This window comes from Miscanthus floridulus, chromosome 2 (genome assembly GCF_019320115.1).
Source record: "Miscanthus floridulus cultivar M001 chromosome 2, ASM1932011v1, whole genome shotgun sequence".
Taxonomy (NCBI): Eukaryota; Viridiplantae; Streptophyta; class Magnoliopsida; order Poales; family Poaceae; genus Miscanthus; species Miscanthus floridulus.
In genome coordinates, this window is record NC_089581.1 from 137,374,409 (window position 1) to 137,394,415 (window position 20,007).

At 46.6% G+C, this 20,007-nt stretch overlaps 1 protein-coding gene across 1 annotated transcript; it reads left to right on the forward strand.

The window, feature by feature from the left end:
• The first annotated feature begins 691 nt into the window (after positions 1-691).
• On the forward strand, positions 692-16,168 carry LOC136539811 (10 kDa chaperonin, mitochondrial-like). Its single transcript, XM_066531799.1, has 3 exons — positions 692-832; positions 15,259-15,398; positions 15,915-16,168. The coding sequence occupies exons 1-3, from the start codon at positions 728-730 to the stop codon at positions 15,961-15,963; spliced, it is 294 nt and encodes a 97-aa protein (XP_066387896.1). The 5' UTR covers positions 692-727; the 3' UTR covers positions 15,964-16,168.
• The last annotated feature ends 3,839 nt before the right edge of the window (positions 16,169-20,007 follow it).

Consider the following 20,007-nt stretch of genomic DNA (forward strand, 5'->3'; position numbering starts at 1 on the left):
GCGCGGCTCGCGCCCTCTCCTCCGTCGCCTGCGTCCCCCGCGTCTCCTCTCCTCTCCAGCTCTCCCTCCGACTCCTTCACATCCGCCGTCCACCCGCCTCCTCTCCTTCCTTTGCGGTGGTGTAGGCAGTCCGCCACCCTCCTATCTTCCTCTGATGGCACCGTACCGCCCCTCCCTCCTCCTCACGCCACCGCCCCTCCTCTACCGGCGAGGCCACCCCCATCTCCTCTCCTTTCCTCTCTAGATCTAGATCTAGAAGGGAAATATGATGACTGCCATTCTTGGGTTCGAGGTGGTTCGAGGAAGGTCATGCCGTTGTGCGGCGGCGGGATCCCAACGCGGGTGACGGCGGCGGGATCCCAGCGCGGGTGACGGTGGCGGGATCCTAGCGCGGGCGACGGCGGCGGCGGGATCCCAGTGCTGGCAGAATGTCTTGGTTAATTCGGTTAAAACCGAAAACCGAATTAAAAAAAACCAAAACCGAATTCTGCGGTTTTCAGTTTTCTGCAGAACCGAATGGGTGATGTAGGCTGGAAACCGAAGTTTTTTATAACCGAATAAACCGAACCGAATTAACGGTTAAAACCGAACGCCCAGGCTGACTCGGGCATCGGCCGCACTCCAATAAACCCTAAACCCTGCGAGCCGCGGCTACAGTAAAAAGCCACCGCAACCCCGCATTAACTTGCTCCCCGAGAAGAATCGAGCGCAAGACCTCCTCGCGGCCATGGCGAAGCGTCTGATCCCGTCGCTGAACCGGGTGCTGGTGGAGAAGCTGCTGCAGCCCAAGAAGAGCGCCGGCGGCATCCTGCTCCCGGAAACCACCAAGCAGGTAACCGATATATAGATCTCGCTCTGTTCCTTTTTCTGCTGTATCCCATCCCAGCGTGGTTTGTCTTGTACATGTACATCAGTGGCCATCGTGGCGTGGGGGGTTGGTATTGTAGTTCGGTATTTGAGATCGTGGCTGGTGCCGATGAGGGGAAACTGAGCTAATTCATTCAGTCTCTCTTTTTTGGGGAAAAAGTCTTAAGTTTGTGTCGCTGATGTTGTGCTGGGCACTAAACTAGCATTGATAATCAGCATTGACAATCTTCACATGAGAAGATTACCTGCTCGAAGTTCGTGTATTCTGTGAACTAGTTGGTGGCTCCTCACGTGTATCCTTCAAGTTTCATTTGCTAGTTGCTACTAGTACTACTAGATTAGTACGGCTCTGCGATATCCAAATTTGTGCTCTTGTATTGTTCCCGTGATGATACCTTAAGTCTGCGGGTAGCTTGAATTCATGAATCAGTTTCAAAATCAAATCTTATGAACTGTGGTATACTGGTATTGAAGCTTCTAGTGTACTGGTATTCACTACGGGATACTGTTAATTTACCGAGTGTGAGTAACACTCGACAAATAGTGCTACACACTCGGCAAACTCTTTACCGAGTGCCACACTCGGTAAAGTAGACTCGGCAAACAATGACTCGGTGAAGTTATTTTACCGAGTGTCTAATATCGACACACTCGGAGCAGATATTTACCGAGTGCTACAATGACATTCGGTAAACAATTATGACTTGACGGTCGTCAGCCTCCAAACTGACCGTTAACGGCGACGTTTACCGAGTGTCACTATCAGCACTCGGTAAATAAATTAGCATTTCGTGATTAAAACAATTCCGCAAATAAATTTTTTGAATAATGTTTACCGAGTGTAGATCCTAACACTCGGTAAAATAATAACCATTTTCGTGATTAAAACAATTCCGCAAATAAACTTCAGGAATAATGTTTACCGAGTGTTCTCACTCGGTAAAAAGTAGTCAAATATTTCCGAGTGGGGAAGCGACACTCGGTAAAAAATGGCACCCTCGGCAAAATTCACAAAATTAGAACCAATTTGGTTCTGTTGGCTGTTTTACCGAGTGCTACACTCGGTAAAACTGACAGAATCTCTATTTTACCGAGTGCTACACTCGGTAAAATATGTCCACAGAATTTTTTTTTGTTTCAGTGCATATCCAATCACAATAAGCAACAAAATCACAGGAAATTATAATAGCATGACAGATAGGCAATATATATCACATATATGTCCACAAATGTCACATCCACTCACAATAACAAACATATATCGACAAGCACCATGCAAAGTCCACAAACACCATCAACATATGTCCAAAGTCCACAAAGTTCAACCAAGTCCACAGTTCAACATACAAAACTATCAAACAAGGTCGGATGGCCTGTCACATGGTCGGAGGCCTGCGGAGAAACGGAGTCAAGTCCAGGTCTTGATCACCCTGCATATCGTTGTTCGATCCAGCTGTAGAAGGTCCCTAGAATGAGATTGCACATGTGAGTTATCTGGATCAAAGCAAATTCTAAGGTCTAAGCTATGGTAGGTCAAACTAAGGTATAAGTCGAAGGTAGCTCTATATGACACGAAAGTGAAGAGTGCATCTAAGTGACTCACAGGAGTGCCGTCGCGCGGAGGTGGAGGCACCAACGGTATCATCGGCGGCGGCGGAGGCGGTGGAGGCTGGCCCATGCTCTGAGAAAAACGGACCATGTACTCGTACCAGTCCTTGTGCGCCTGCTGGAAGGCCTCAAGCTGGGTCTGCACTCGCGCCCTCTCCTGTGCCAACTCGGCCTGGTGCGACAGCTCGAGGGCCTGAAGCTGGCTCTGTGAGGCCTGCTGTGACTCCTACAGGGCTTCAATCTGGGCCTACAATTATTTATCACATAGTTAGAATGCAAATAAAGAACGAGTAGAAAATGAATGGACAACGAATGCAACAGAACTAACCTGGAGTGCTACCACCTAGGGCTGTGAGCGTGGGCGTATGGCCGGACTCAAACTCGTGCTCCGGGCTCTAATCTGGGCGAGTGTCTGAGTGTTGGCCGTGTCTATGGTGCTATTGCCTACACTCGGTAAAATATGTCCACAGAATTTTTTTTGTTTCAGTGCATATCCAGTCACAATAAGCAACAAAATCACAGGAAATTATAATAGCATGACAGATAGGCAATATATATCACATATATGTCCACAAATGTCACATCCACTCACAATAACAAACATATATCGACAAGCACCATGCAAAGTCCACAAACACCATCAACATATGTCCAAAGTCCACAAAGTTCAACCAAGTCCACAGTTCAACATACAAAACTATCAAACAAGGTCGGATGGCCTGTCACATGGTCGGAGGCCTGCGGAGAAACGGAGTCAAGTCTAGGTCTTGATCACCCTGCATATCGTTGTTCGATCCAGCTGTAGAAGGTCCCTAGAATGAGATTGCACATGTGAGTTATCTGGATCAAAGCAAATTCTAAGGTCTAAGCTATGGTAGGTCAAACTAAGGTATAAGTCGAAGGTAGCTCTATATGACACGAAAGTGAAGAGTGCATCTAAGTGACTCACAGGAGTGCCGTCGCGCGGAGGTGGAGGCACCAACGGTATCATCGGCGGCGGCGGAGGCGGTGGAGGCTGGCCCATGCTCTGAGAAAAACGGGCCATGTACTCGTACCAGTCCTTGTGCGCCTGCTGGAAGGCCTCAAGCTAGGTCTGCACTCGCGCCCTCTCCTGTGCCAACTCGGCCTGGTGCGACAGCTCGAGGGCCTGAAGCTGGCTCTGTGAGGCTTGCTGTGACTCCTACAGGGCTTCAATCTGGGCCTACAATTATTTATCACATAGTTAGAATGCAAATAAAGAACGAGTAGAAAATGAATGGACAACGAATGCAACAGAACTAACCTGGAGTGCTACCACCTAGGGCTGTGAGCGTGGGCGTATGGCCAGACTCGAACTCATGCTCCGGGCTCTAATCTGGGCGAGTGTCTGAGTGTTGGCCGTGTCTATGGTGCTGTTGCCTACACTCGGTAAAATATGTCCACAGAATTTTTTTTGTTTTAGTGCATATCCAGTCACAATAAGCAACAAAATCACAGGAAATTATAATAGCATGACAGATAGGCAATATATATCACATATATGTCCACAAATGTCACATCCACTCACAATAACAAACATATATCGACAAGCACCATGCAAAGTCCACAAACACCATCAACATATGTCCAAAGTCCACAAAGTTCAACCAAGTCCATAGTTCAACATACAAAACTATCAAACAAGGTCGGATGGCCTGTCACATGGTCGGAGGCCTACGGAGAAACGGAGTCAAGTCCAGGTCTTGATCACCCTGCATATCGTTGTTCGATCCAGCTGTAGAAGGTCCCTAGAATGAGATTGCACATGTGAGTTATCTGGATCAAAGCAAATTCTAAGGTCTAAGCTATGGTAGGTCAAACTAAGGTATAAGTCGAAGGTAGCTCTATATGACACGAAAGTGAAGAGTGCATCTAAGTGACTCATAGGAGTGCCGTCGCGCGGAGGTGGAGGCACCAACGGTATCATCGACGGCGGCGAAGGCTGGCCCATGCTCTGAGAAAAACGGGCCATGTACTCGTACCAGTCCTTGTGCGCCTGCTGGAAGGCCTCAAGCTGGGTCTGCACTCGCGCCCTCTCCTGTGCCAACTCGGCCTGGTGCGACAGCTCGAGGGCCTGAAGCTGGCTCTGTGAGGCCTGCTGTGACTCCTACAGGGCTTCAATCTAGGCCTACAATTATTTATCACATAGTTAGAATGCAAATAAAGAACGAGTAGAAAATGAATGGACAACGAATGCAACAGAACTAACCTAGAGTGCTACCACCTAGGGCTGTGAGCGTGGGCGTATGGCCGAACTCAAACTCGTGCTCCGGGCTCTAATCTGGGCGAGTGTCTGAGTGTTGGTCGTGTCTATGGTGCTGTTGCCCATATAGTACCGCCTGTGTGGCTTACCTGGTCGCAACCTCATGACGATCTCACCCTCGAGGTCAGCGGTGCTCGGATCAAATTCTGACCCATGGATCTCTCTCGCCATTGCCGTGTACTCGCTGAGGCGCCTGTGCACGCTCGGGTTGCTGTATGCCTCGGGCAGGTCCTCCGGGTTGTAAACGAGGTCGGGGTCCTTTGCCTTGCCCTTGTGTGCCAAGGCATATGCCTTGAACGAGGCGCACTCCTGGCCGGGGTGGAACCGCGTCTGCAGGAAGAAGCACAACAATAAGATATTATGCATTCAGAAGTTAGCATAGCAACAACGAAATGAAATCCACCTACATATCTGGCTGCATATTCCTTGAGGGTAGTGGGGCCTTGTTTGTGCGAGGAACCCTGCATCATCACACGGCAACGTGAGCGTACGGCGTGATATTGCTCGTACTCCTCACTCAACCACTTGTCCACAATGGCCTCCCAGCAATTGTCCATCCCCGCACACCAAGTAGGAGGCACCTGCACGTACACGAGCACATGACAAATCATAAATCAATTTCAGTGCAATTAATTGCAGACGATGTAATCTCATGTTTACCGTCAAGTATTGCTCCTTAGTCAGGGGCAGGTGCACTGCCTGCGCTCTGGTGACTCTGTGTCCTCTGCGGCCATGGTAAATTCTTCTGCACAGGAGCTTTGTCTTGTAGAAGAGGTCCTGCACTCGGTGAACACAGACTCTGTTCACCACGTCATCTACGTCCTCCCTACATACTCCCTCCGCCAAGGTGTAGTAATCCTACAAGCAAATACAGTCAGTAATATACAATTAATCTGATGTTATTATCAGCATAGTACGATGAACACGTACCCACAGCTCTTTCATCACCTGGTCGGCCTTACTATTATAACACCTGCCAGCTCGATCAGTCTGATCGCTGGCGGCGTGCCAGTGGGACCACTTCATGGCGGGCTGCACAACACCATCGATCCTCACCATCTCGGGGTAGTTTGCCCTGCACAGAAGACCCAGGATCCCGTTTACTCGGCGAGAGTGACTCCCTGGGATCACCATTTTCCAATCCCTCCACAAAGTTATTGAGATTGAATATTAGTTTCTGTTATAACTTAAAAACCTATGAAGTAGTGTTAACATGCAAAAATTACTTACTTAGTTCCGGAGGGTCGAATCACTGGCCGTCTCTGTATGGGTAAGTCTGGGAGGCGCGACGACCCTCGCAGCCAAACCGTAGGCACCCCATTTTCCTCTGCCAGCAAGTCGGCATCCTCCTCGCGCTCAGCCCGCTCAGCCTCATCCTCCCTCCGTGCCTCCTCCACCGCCTCCGCTATCTCCTCCCTGGTCTCCTCCTCCTCCTCATCCTCCTCCGTGGCCGCTACGAACTCGTCGTCGTCGTCCTGTGGAGGAGGTGTCGGCTCTCGACGCCCTCGTCGTCCCGTCCTCCTCCTCCACCCTGGGCTCCTCCTCCACCCTGGGCTCCACCTCCACCCTGGGCTCCACCTCCCTGGGCACGCCCTCGTCGTCGTCCTCCTCCTCCTCCCTGGGCATGCCCTCCACCCTCAGTCTGTGCACGCCCTCCTCCTCCACCCTGGCTGAACCCCTCGCCACCAACCAGTAAGGTCATAACCGACCTAATCTTCCTGATTCCACCGCCCACCATCAATCACCTGCAACAAAAGGAATAAACTATCAGTACGCATATACAAAAGTAAATGTATCATACATGTATAAAAGAGATGCAAAATAAGTAAATGTATCATACATGTATAAAAGAGATGCAAAATAAGTAAATGTATCATACATGTATAAAAGAGATGCAAAATAAGTAAATGTATCATACATGTATAAAATTGCCATAAGTACTACAGATCTTACATGTACTAGAAATAATCATCAAGATCATCGATAGGTGGGCCAAAAATCTCATCATCGCTATTGTCGACGTAATTATGATCGTCTCTCAAAGTCTCATCACTAGCGACACTGCCTGAATGGTGTTGCTCAAGTAATAACAAGTCCTTCGCGTTGTGAACCTCCTCTCCATCATTCCCGTCAACAATGACCGTATCATTGTCTACTTCCATTGCGAGATCTACATCTAAGACAATCTCAAAACTCCCTTCTAATCCTTCTTCTTGAAAGAACTCTCCGTCATATGTGTTTGCATCGATGTTATAATCATCATCGTTTGGGGACGGGTACTTTACCATGCGGCGATACCTTGTACACAACATCATACGCCTTAAGACGGTCTTTGGTTTGGCACAGGTATGAGAGATAATAAACTTGCGTGGCCTGTTGGGCCACAATGTACACATCGTCTCCTAGCAAGACGGATGACTTTAGAACTTCGACTAACCCAAGCTTAGGGGTCTTTATCACTTCTTTGGGATCAAACCAATGGCATTTGAATATGACAGGACAAAGAGGTACACAACCAGGAAACTTGAGTTTGTATATTTCTTCAATTATTCCATAGTAGTCCAACCCATCTGTGCCTAGCGTGAAAACACCGGTATTTGTGGTTCTTCGATTCGGCCGACTCTGCTCGTGCCGAGTTGTGTGAAAGCGATATCCATTGACATCGTACACAGAGAATGACTTGACCCTAAATTCAAATCCATTGGCAACTTGCCTCAACTCGGCACTCATAGACACGTCAGTTTTGGCCTGCTAGTTCAAGTAGGATGATTCGTTATATATTTGTCGAGTTGAGAGTTAAGTACAAACAACCAATGAAATTGAACAATACCTCCTCCTTGAACCAACAAATAAAAGTGGGATTTCGTTCTCCCGCGCCATGTCTTAGAAGGGTTTCAACTTCCGCTTCGGTGGGTTCCCTCCATGATGGACGATGGTAGAGGAGAACAAATTTGCTGTAACGGCCGTTAACAAGAGGGTTGGATGGGTGCATGCGAAATATTGACAAGAAAAGAAACAAGTTTGTGTAAAACTTACGCAATGTATGAGCCAACCTCTTCAAGGTTCCGCAACACATATAGCTGGATAGAGCGCCACTCTTCTAGGCTCAACATCTTCAAGGTAGGTTCACTTGCACTTCTGAGTTGCCCTCGGAAAAGGCTGAGGGTCGACTGATTGTCGGCAGCATTGTAACGAGGGGGTGGATTATGCATGTTAGGAAGGTTGTCAGCATAGTATCTTGTTGTGAAGTATGACACCTCCTCCACAATGGATGCCTCTGCATAGGAAGCTTCAATTTTGCATTTATTTTTGCATTTTGTTCTAAGAACCTTTAGGCATCGCTCAATTGGATAGCACCAACGGGCATGCACAGGGCCCCCCATTTTTGCCTCATATGGTAGGTGCAAGAGCAAATGTTGCATCGGATTGAAGAAGCCGGGGGGAAAGATCTTCTCCAACTTGCAGAGCAACACCGGGGCCATTCTTTCCATTTCTTCAATCTCGGTCCGAGATATCTCCTTAGCACATAGCTTGTGGAAGAACATGCTCAACTCTGCCATCACTCGCCAGATGTGATCAGGGAAATAGCCACGAACCATCACCGGAAGAAGGCGTTCAATCCATATGTGGTAATCATGACTCTTGAGCCCTGTGATTCGCATGGTACTTAAGTTCACACCCCTCCTCCAATTCGCTGCATACCCATCAGGGAACATCAACGATTGGAACCATTGAAGAACTTCTTTCTTTTGGGCCCTCGTTAGGACGAAGTCGGCCTTAGGCTTCTTCCATGACTTCCCGCGTAAGGGAGGCAACATGTTTAGCTTTGGTCTATCGCACAGCGTTGCTTGATCCAATCTAGCCTTGACATTGTCCTTTGACTTTTCCCAGTCCATGATTGTGTGAAGGACCGCCTCAGCGAAATTCTTTTCAGTGTGCATTACATCAATGTTATGTGGAAGAAGGAGGTCCTTAAAGTAAGGAAGCTTCCACAAGCATGACTTGTGTGTCCAGGCATGCTCTTTTCTGTATCCCACAAAGCCCCCCTTTTCATTGTCGACCACAAGACCATCTAATATCTCAAGAACCTGGGCACCTGTCATCATTTCCGGTGCAGAGTCTTCCACTATGACACCTTTTTGAAAGTTCTTCTTGTCTCTCCTGAATGGGTGGTCAAGAGGGAGGAATTATCGATGTTTGTCAAACGAAGAAAACTTGCCCCCCCCTTCTCCAACCAAAAGAACTCCACAACTGACTTGCATATCGGGCATGGCATCTTCGTGTGAACACACCAGCCACAAAATAACCCATAAGCCAGGAAGTCATGCATGGAATAATGGTACCAAATATGCATTCTGAAGTTTGTCTTTGTGAATTGGTCGTATGTCACTACCCCTTCGTCCCATGCACGGACCAAATCGTCTATCAAAGGCTCCATGTACACACTCATATTAGCCCCCGGGTGTCCTGGAATTATAAGTGACAAGAAAATATTTTGCCATTGAAAGGCGACGCCAGGTGGGAGGTTGAGAGGGATGATGAATATGGGCCAACATGTGTATGGTGAAGAACCCATACCATAAGGATTGAACCCATCAGTTGCCAGTGCAATGCGTACATTATGAGCCTTGTCAGCTTTGTCGGTATGCTTCCGATCGAAGCTTTTCCATGATTCACCATTGGACGGATGTATCATCTTGTCAGTGTATCGGCGTCCAGTTTTGTGCCACGTCATCTGTTTTGCGGATTCCTCACTCATGAAAAGCCAGTTGGATCCTTGGTATGAAAGGAAGGTACCTCAGGATCTTTGCGCCTGACTTTTGTTTGCGTCTTTCGACCATCATCCAGATTCTAACTCAATGTACCTAGATGCCTTACACTTCGGACAGTACTTATCAGTCAGCATGTTCTCCCCTGAATAAGATGCATCCAGTTCGGACAAGCATGTATCTACTCGTACGACATCTTGAGTGCACTGAAGGATTTTATTTGACTCATACGTGTTCTTTGGCAGAACGTGATCATCCGGAAGTAGGGTGCCAACTACTGTCAACAAGTTGATCGAAGGATTCTCTACTCCAGCTAAACTGGGACTTCACAGCCATTAGACGTGCAATGGCATCCAGTTTAGAAACATTGGTGTGCCCGTGAAGGGGTTGTTGTGCCGCATCCAACATGGCGTAAAACGCCTTTGCAGTTTGCTCTGGCTCCTGCTCTACACTTCCTTCATCGAAAGCCATGTCATGGTCATTTAACATTTCTGCCACCCCGGCTTTAGAATCAAACTCCTCGATCCGTTGTCTCATGACCTCTTCTCTCGCACGATGGCGTTCACCATGCATGGTCCACCGGGTATAGTTCTCTACAAATCCATTGTTGACAAGATCTTTACTCATCTCCTCATATGTTTTCATTGCCTTGTTCTTACACTTCCTACAGGGACACCAGGCATGTCGCCGTCCGTTTGCAAATGCCTTCGTCATGAAATCATTAGGCCTTCTCAATCCATTCATTTGTGTATTGACCCCTCTTCTGATAGCCCGTGTACATCCACTGACGGTCATCCATCCTAACATATAGACGATATTGCAGTTTAGAGCAATAGAGTAGTAGTGCTAGAGAAAAACCATATGAGATGATAAAGAGACATTCATGTTCTTGGTCGATTCACATAGAAGATGTTTGCTAGATTGGATGATGAGATTTTACCTAAGGTTGAAAGGCCGCTATGTCACTTGTAGATGGAGGCACAGCTAAGCACATTGGCATGCATGCTGCCTGTGCATTGTTGTCTGAAGCAGGCAAGCTGGCTTCGCCAACTATGTAACTTGTTTACTTTATTTCAACTAAGATTCCGGTGCAAGTTATCTTGCTAAAATACATATCTTCCAGCTTTACTACCAAAGCAAAATTCCAGTCTGCAAATTAAATGCCACATCATGGATTGATTCGGTGGCACAGACTTAACTTTGTGAATTGTAACTAGCGGGCAACAAGTGGTCTCAGTCATGCATCAATTGAGACTGTCTGAAGTTTTGTAAAGATGAGACGTTGCCGGTGAAAGCCCCTAGAAGCACATACAATTGCTGTTTTAGCAATAAATGAAATGGATATAACAACAAAATTTAAGTATTCTATTATTGTTAGATTTCATTATCTAAAAAAATTCAGCCCGATTCCATGTACATATCTAACCTACCAATTTACTAAGAAATCTGACTTAATTGAAAGCAAATACATGAGCTAGGAAATGTACCATTTGGTAGGTTAGCTACAGTTTATGTGTTCACGTACATGTAACAAACTTATGATTCCAGGGCTACAATTACTGGGATGCATGCAGAGAGGAGTACTACTGCTTAATATATCACTTTAATATTATTGACGCAGGTAATAGGTGCAGGAGAGATTATTAGCATATGAATGTCCACGTGGGGGCCCATGTACTTACATCTTATTATTAGCTGGCACTTGACATGGGACCCACGTTAGACAGAGGACCTCTCTACTATTCACATGCAGTCTCTATTAGTTCTTACACTAGCACTAGCTGATTTGCAAATCAGGAAATATAGACTATGGAAGACAAGAGCATCGTGACTGCACCGTGGCCCTCTTGGTTTGGGTTTTGCTATCCTGGCTTCAGTTCCAGGTGGACTAGAAAGGTTGCAGGAAGACAAGAGCACCGTGACTGCACCGTCTACCTTTAAATGTTGTTTAAGTGGTTTTGCTTTTGATTTGTCGTTGTAGCAATTTCTCATGCTTTCCCCTTCTAAAACTTCTTCCACTAAGCCACTTGCCTATTGCCGGCAAAAAGGTTAACGGGGCTGCTGTATCACGCCAAGCTTTAGGATTTTACCTAACTAGTGAAAGCTAAACTTAAAAAATTATGCATCGATCACTCTACTAGTGAAAGCTTTATCTCTTACAAGACGAATTCATATCGTTTTTTTGCACTTGATCTCAGTATGAATATGAATTCAATGAAACTACATTCTACAGACAGATAAAATGGTATTACAACATTTCACTCCAGGGGAACTAGGAATGAGGCAATTCGAAACACATATTCTCTGCAAGGGCATGTCTACATGATAGAGAGAGAGATAGATCCACCCCTAAATCAACAACCAAAACTGAAGTTTGAAACTGAAATTGCAATCTGAGAAGATAGATTAGCAACAAACCTTGGCAATGGATGAGGTTGCAGCCCTTCCTTTCCCGGTGGCGGCGGCTGTGGGGGACCGCCCGGTGGCGGCGGTGGTGGAGGGGAGGAGGTGGCCGCGGCGGTGGGGAGGCGCCGGCGACAGCGGGCAGTCGCACGCTTCTAGCCTAGATCCAGGACGCGGCCACGACGGCGCCGGCGAGGATCAGTCGACACAGCAAATAGATGAGGTGATGATCGAATTGTACTGTGCGGTACAGACCTCGGCCTGGAGCTTCTTGTTGTGGGAGAGGAGGGCGTCGTTGTCGGCCTTGACGGCGTCGAGCTGGCGCTTCAGCGCGTCATAGTCCTTCTCCAGCTGCTTCGTCTTCCACCACGCGCGCCGGTTCTGCGACGGCGTGGAGGGGAGGAGGCGACGGCGTGGAGGGGAGGAGGCGGCCGCGGCGGTGGGGAGGCACCGGCGACGGCGGGGAGGCGCTGGCATCGGCGTGGAGCGCGTGGGCGTGGGGAGGCGCGAGCGCAAGTGCGGGGGACGGCGGGGAGGCGTCGGCGCGGGGGACGGCGGCGGTGCGGCGGGGATGCGCGGGCGTGCGGTGTGTGTGTGTGTGTGTGTGTGTGTGTCTGCACGATTTGAGGGAGAAACGGCTAAGTGAATGCCTCTGTTTACCGAGTGCCTAGATATACGGCACTCGGTAAACTCAAGCACCGCAGCCCAATTACATGTGGGCCTGGTACATGTTTACCGAGTGCCCAGATCTACGGCACTCGGTAAACAGAAGCACCGCAGCCCAATAACATGTGGGCCTGGTACATGTTTACCGAGTGCCCAGATCTACGACACTCGGTAAACAGACAGGTGGGCCGTGGCTAACCTTTACCGAGTGTTTGAGGTCACACTCGGTAAAAGTATCCATTATTTCATGCAAAACAAAAATGAAAAAAATGCCAATTTAATCCTAAAATTCACCAAACTTTCACATGAACTATTTCATGTCATCTATTTACTATCTAAAAAATTCTAAGTTCAAATCATAATGTTGAATTTCACTCTTAATAGAAATCCTACTCGTCATTGTGAATGTTTAGCGTCTCTTTGGGAGATGTACCGGTTCGGCAGCGACGAATGTAAAAATACTTCCGAAACGTTATGAAAATTTTTCTATAACATAGATGTATGCTTCAATGTTAATTCTTCCAATCTCGTGATTTATCGAGTTCGATTTTAATTATTACAATTAAATTTACACGATATGTACCTAATTATCATAAAGAATGAAAATTTTGTGAAATATAGTAAATAAATCAAAATAAACACCATATTTTGGAATGGAGTACTAAATATCATATGTGGATAGAGGAAAAAGAATGAAGGGAAAAAACAAGAAATTTGGTTGAATTTTACCGAGTGTTGCGCCAATACACTCGGTAAAAGATAGTGTTTACCGAGTGTTGTGCACTTACACTCGGTAAAACTTTAATTATTACCGAGTGCAAATACTTCTACACTCGGTAAACATGTCATGCCGTGACAGCCGTTTGGCGCACGGTTGGTATACTAGGTGACGTGGCACCTCAATACCGAGTGTCTGTTTTTACCGAGTGCGCCCCTTCGGTAAAATTGTAGTTTTACCGAGTGTCTGAAGTTACCGAGTGTGCGGACTCGGTAAAGCGGTATACTACCGGGTGTTTATGTTTTCCGAGTGTTGGCACTTCGGTAAGTAATGTTTTCCGAGTGCCCCGACTTTTGACACTCGGTAATTGTCGGGGCACTCGGTAACTACACAGTCTCGGTAGTGATTGAAGCTTCTTGTGTACTGGTATTGAAGCTTCTAGTGCTGATTTTTCGTTCCGCTATCAAGGCTAACTTAAACAATTTGGGCGTTCAAGTTATAGCTGCCATTAATAAACAATTTTTTGGGCATTCAAAAGTTGTATAGGTGCCATTAACAGTTGTTGTGGTGATGTCTTGTAGAAGAACAGAGGGGGGAAAACAGTAGTTGGTGTTACTGTTACTTTGCACAAATTGTGCCATGTTGTTTTCGAGGCAGGGTTCAGTGGATGTATTGTGTGCAACATATGAAATTATTACTGTTGTATTGTCAGCTATGTTTACGTTTTTGGTCCATGAGTGTATTATATCAACCTGTTAGGTCATTGTGTTATATACATACCTAGGTTTTTTCTTTGAATGCTGAGTCTGGTGATTTTGTGATCTAACCTAAAATAGATGCTGCTGATATGTCAACAGGGCTGAACCCATTACACCTACTGACGGTTACTTCATGATGAATACTTGTTTTTTCGAAAGATCGTGAGATGAATACTATATCCTGTATCAATTCATAGTCCAGCCATAAGATTTATATTTTGCATGGGTGAAATAATTACATGGCAGCAGGAGTGTACTTGGTTATTAAGGTGTCGCTTAAGCGTCAGAGCAGTCTAAAGGTTGCCACAGAGAAAATGCTACCGGCAACGCTCCGTCGCCTTAGGTGTATGCGGTCACCCCCTCCATTCCGCTGTCTCCCCCTCGATTCTGCTTGATTTCGCTGTCTCCCCCCTCGCTTCTTCTGCTGGCCCATCTGATTTTGCTTCTTGCCGATTCTGCTGCTGTTAGCTTGATTTTTGCTGTCTCCTGCTCGTCAACCCCTTGATTTGGAAGGGGATGTCTGCAGTGGTCGATCTGAGGGGGTGCATTGTGGTTTGGGAAGGGAGGGGAAGCGGCAGAGAGGAGAGAGAAAAGCACGAGTGAGAGGGGAAGAGGTGCAATGGCGGTGCTGGGCTGCTGGTGAACAGGAGAGAGAGTAGTGGCTGTGTTGGAGATGAGAGAGAGCCATGGGGACTTCATATGCAGGTTCATGCCGGGAGGGGAGGGGCACATGGGCTGGCTGGTGGGCTGGGCTAGCCCACTTCTTACTCCTCATTTCTTTTTTTTTCCCCTTTTCCTTTTTCTCCATCCTCCATGGCTCTATCCTGCTATTTTGCATTTTCCTTTCAAGTGGTAAGGTGTCGCCTCAGGTCACGGCACAGCCACTTAAGCTCAACGTAGTCAGTTGTCACGCCTCGCCTTGATAACTATGAGAGTGTACTTTTGTTACTGCAGTTTTTTATGTAGCTGTAGCTACAGCAGCCTCTAGATTAATACTGGCAGGGTGAACTGCTTGTGATGTTCGCTGCAATATCTATGTATGCTCAGTATGTAGGTTGAATGAGTTCAAATATATTGAATCATGGCGTTTCCTTTTTAGCTTTAGTTGTTTGTGGACTTTTTTTATCATGGGTTTTTAGTTTTCATGTCTCTTTTAGGCCTAACATATCACTTTATTTTTGAATGCAGCTGAACGCTGCTAAAGTCATTGCTGTTGGCCCTGGTGATCGTGATAGGGATGGTAAGCTGATCCCTGTATCTCTGAGTGAAGGCGACACTGTTCTACTTCCTGAGTATGGTGGAACTGAAGTGAAGCTTGCTGAAAAAGAGTATGTTAACATATGCATGCTATTTTGATTTGGCACTATGTTCAAGAACGATACCTTTAAAATGTTATGTTTAAACTGGCATTTTGGGTGGTAATTTAGTAGTTTGAACTATCACCCAGTGAACAGCCAAGCGAGCAGCTCCCGTTCGTCCAGCTGAGTTTCTACTGGTAATACAGCATGGTATCGAGCTGTTTTGTTAAGCTGGTTGTTATAAACCATGTACTAACACCTCCTTTGTACCTGACCAGTTAAGAATCTAGGGATGTCACTTGTCTATGCATCCTGCTAAGTAGTTGTGGTAGTAGTCTGAAAGGGGAGTTTTTTTTTTTCTAGTATCCATAGGGGTGCCTTCATTATTTTTCTACATTATGCCATATATGAGTTCTTAACTGAACCCGGTGCTAGTTATTAAGAAAATTCTTAGCTAAAGGCAATGTCAGTTTAAACATGTATAAATAAAGTTCTTTCAGGTTTGATAGTCTTGTTTTGGTCTAACCTGGTTACTTGAAATGTCAGGTACCTTCTTTTCAGAGAGCACGACATACCGGGAAAGCTTGAGGAGTAGCTCTGGACGGTCAAAATGTCACCTGTCAAGGCTGGAGTTGTTTGAAAGTAGGGATGCAGGAGTGTGAAGCCACGACTTCTCCCTTTTTTTGTGTGTGTGGGGGACAAGCGAGAACCCGACCCTTGTGAGAATTCGATGACGTTGCCTCGTTCTGGACATCATCATCATTTAAACATTTAAACTGAGGTACCGTATAGTTGGCAAATTTTTTTTAGACGAAATGTCACTGTAGCACTTTCGTGGTTATTTGGCAATTAATGTTTAATCATAGTCTAATTAGGCTTAAAAGATTCATCTCGTGAATTTCGTCTAAACTATATAATTAGTTTTATTTTTTATTTATATTTAATGCTTCATGCATGTGTTCAAAGATTTGATGTGATGAAGAATCTTAAAAAATTTGGTATTTTGGAGTAGAACTAAACATGACTAATACAATTGCATGTTTGATGCTTCATTTCCGACATGACATAGCTAGAGTATTTTACTGAGAGGACAGCAGCCGCAGCTGCTACTATGGCTGTGTCGAATGATCCAAGTCAAATTGGTGGCGTCCTCCATTGGCAGACCGCCGGTCGCCGTCGCTCGCCCCAACCACCTATTGACTTTGGTGGTAATTGCATATATATATATATATATATATATATATATATATATATATATATATATATATATAGAACTACTATCCTGTAGCTGGCTACAGAATAACTTATTCTGTAGCCACTTTGAGTTACGATAATTACTATGTTATTTTACGAGATTATAGTAACTCCTTACTAAGTGGTTTAATATAACGTTATGGTAAATATCCCCATGTGTTATAGTAACCCAACTATCGTAAATATGTATTTATATTATAGTAAATTAGTATATAAAATTATAGTAAATGGAGGTGGCTACAGAATAACTTATTTTGTAGCCGGCTACTGAATAGCCTCTCCCTATATATATATATATATATATATATATATATATATATATATATATATAGTCGTTGGTTTCAGTCAGTCATGGTATAGTATTTTTTTCTCCTAATAAATCAGCACCAGCTGAGCTTATCAGCCCAAAAACTAACAAGCGAACAGACTGATAGGCCGGTATGTTGCTGTGGTTTTTCTGGAATTTAGTCTCGTGATCAATTCGGTCGTGCTCGAGGATGACAAGAGGCCGGTTTGGAATGCGGGATTTTTTTCTCATTCCTGCGTTTTTCCTATGAAATTGAACTGATTTCTGTAAAATTCCTGTGTAATTCCTGTGAAATTCCTGTGTTCCAGGCCTTAACCAACCGCAATCTTCCCAGGAAAATCACGTGCTGATCTTGCTTGCGCGATCATGATTAGTAGTTGAGACAACTGCAGATTTGACAAGATGGCTAGCCTTGGGTCAACTTCAATATTTTTTACTATTTTTCTACTACTATAGTGTTGCATTTATCTTTCGAGATTTATTTTGACATATGGCCAAAATTTGAGAGAGTTAAGCATATGACTAGACTGAATGTCAACGTGTAACTGAAGTACTTGTTGCTGCACAAAGCATACAAGTACTGAAAGCGACCAATGACTGGTAGCTGAAACGATCATGTATTATTACTCCTGTCTGGTTTAGTGTGAGAGAAAAATACTGTTGTGGTTTATAATCCACGATCGTGGATTGTCGAGCATGCGAGACTTCAGTTGACGGCAAATTTAAATGAAGTCTTCTGGATCGACCAGTTTCTGACCAAATAATGCATGATATTTATATACTTGGAGTAGTATTTTACTTAAACTTGTTCAATTGAGATCCTGAAAGAACAACCTTATATATGAAGCTTAAGTGCTTAACAACACAGGCGACATTTCAACCGTGAATGCGTGCAACCTCTAATAAGTTGCCATCGCTGAGACGTAGCTACCTAGCTAGGACGAAGATCAGCAGACATCGATGGCGTCTTCCCTAGTGGTTGTCCTCCTCGTGGTGTGCCCGTACGCCGCCGTGTCGTACCCGGCCAGCACTTGCCGCTACACGCGCCTCTTCAGCTTGGGCGATTCGTTGACCGACGCCGGCAACTTTGCCAGATTGTCCCCCAACAGATCCGTGCTGGCGTCCCCCCTACGGAGAGACCTTCTTCCGCCGCCCCACCGGCCGGTTCTGCGAGGGCCGGCTCATCGTCGACTTCATTGGTAGGGTAATATATTTCCAGCACTGGTAGTTGTTTGTTGGTTCAATGCGGTTGATGACGGATGCGTCCTGTGCACTTGCTTGCAGCGGAGGCGTTGAAGCTGCCGCTCTCGACACCGTTCTTCCTCGGGAAGATGGCGGAGGACTTCCGGGCGGGAGCCAACCTGGCGGTGTCCGGCGTGACGGCGCTGAGCCAGCAAGTGTTCAAGGACATGGGGCTGGACCTCACCATCCTGCCACCCTACTCGCTGGACGTGCAGCTGGAGTGGGTCAAGGACGTGCTCTGTTAGATAATGTACTGTTTCCTCGTATAAACATACAACAAGGAAAGACGACGTCGAATAAGCTCCTTGTTATGGTATTATAGTCATTGTAGAGGCAGCCATCGAATGGCTCACCTGCCGGAAGCTACATGCAGGAACAGGCGCAAAAGTCAGTCCTGCTATGTTATCTAGTCACTGTTGCAGCAGGACAGTTGTACTAGGATTAGATAGATAGAGTTATATATATAGTTTGCCACTGCAACTCAACAAAGAGAGTTCAGATTTGCCATCTCCTACGTAGGACTCCAGCCAACGCTGGTGCTTGTACTGTGTGTGTATGCTCTATTCTTCCTCTTCTTCTACCTCTAGCCATAGTGTGTGTGGTCGGACAATGTTTGTTCGTGGTCGACATAGCTAGTGAGTGCTCGGCAATACTAGCGGGTGCTCGGCAAGACTGATGAGTGGTCGACTCACTTGAGCCGGTGATCCTGTGGGCTAACAAGTGGTATCAGAGCCGTACAAGCGCCGTCGCCGGACTAACCGCTGGCGATGACGAACGGTTCGGAAATGGACGACAATAGTGGCACTGCTGTGGCTACCCAACCACGATCTGAGGTTGTTGTTTGAACGATGCAGGAGGTCAGCGGCAACAGTTGATCGACGCTGACTCGCACCAACTATGGAGAGTGGTCGGTGACTATGAAGGTCAAGCTCAGAGCCCGACGGCTCTAGAATGCTGTTGATAAGGGCACCGAAAATGAGAAAGATGACATGTCAGCGTTGGAGGCTATCCTTGCTGCTGTACCGGCGGAGTACAAAGAACCGTTGGGGACGAAGAGCTCTGCTAAGGAGGCGTGGGAGGCTATTACGGCGATGCGCGTCAGTTCCGACCGCGCAAAGAAAGCGACGGCCCAACTTCTGAAGCAGGAGTACGCCAACCTCACGTTCAAGGATGGTGAAATGGTGGAGGATTTCTCCCTCCGCCTATAGACGCTCATCAACAAGCTGAAGAGCCACAGTGTCACCATCGACGAAGAGGAGGCGGTCTCCAAGTACCTCTACTCCGTGCTGGCAAAGTACATCCAGATCGCTCTCTCCATAGAGACGATGCTGGACTTGTCCACCCTCATTGAGGATCTGAGAGGCTGTCTGCGGATGATGGATGAGCGCCTGGAGCAGGCGACAGCAACGAAGGATAGCAGCAAACTCCTGCTGACAGAGGAGGAGTGGGCTGCTCAGAGGAACTCCGAGGTAGCCTCCTCCAGCCGCAGTGGCGGTGGCAAACGCCATGGCAAGGCTTCTTCGATGAAGAAGAAGCAGGTCGACCCCAACACCAGTCGGCGCTACGGGAAGATGGGCCATTGGGCATGGTGGTGTCTAAATCGCAAGCAAGAGAAGAAGGCTGAGGCTCATCTGGCGCAAGCTGATGATGATGATGAGGCCACTATCCTGATGGCGACGTTCTGTGTACTGTACGACGTCGAGACCGAGGAGAAGGAAGAGGTGACGACGGTGGAAGGACCTAGAAAAGCCCTGAAGGCTGTCAACCTCAATGAATCACGCGCCCAAGTCCACCTCAGACGTGTGGGCAATGACTAGAAGCAACGGTGGTGTTGGT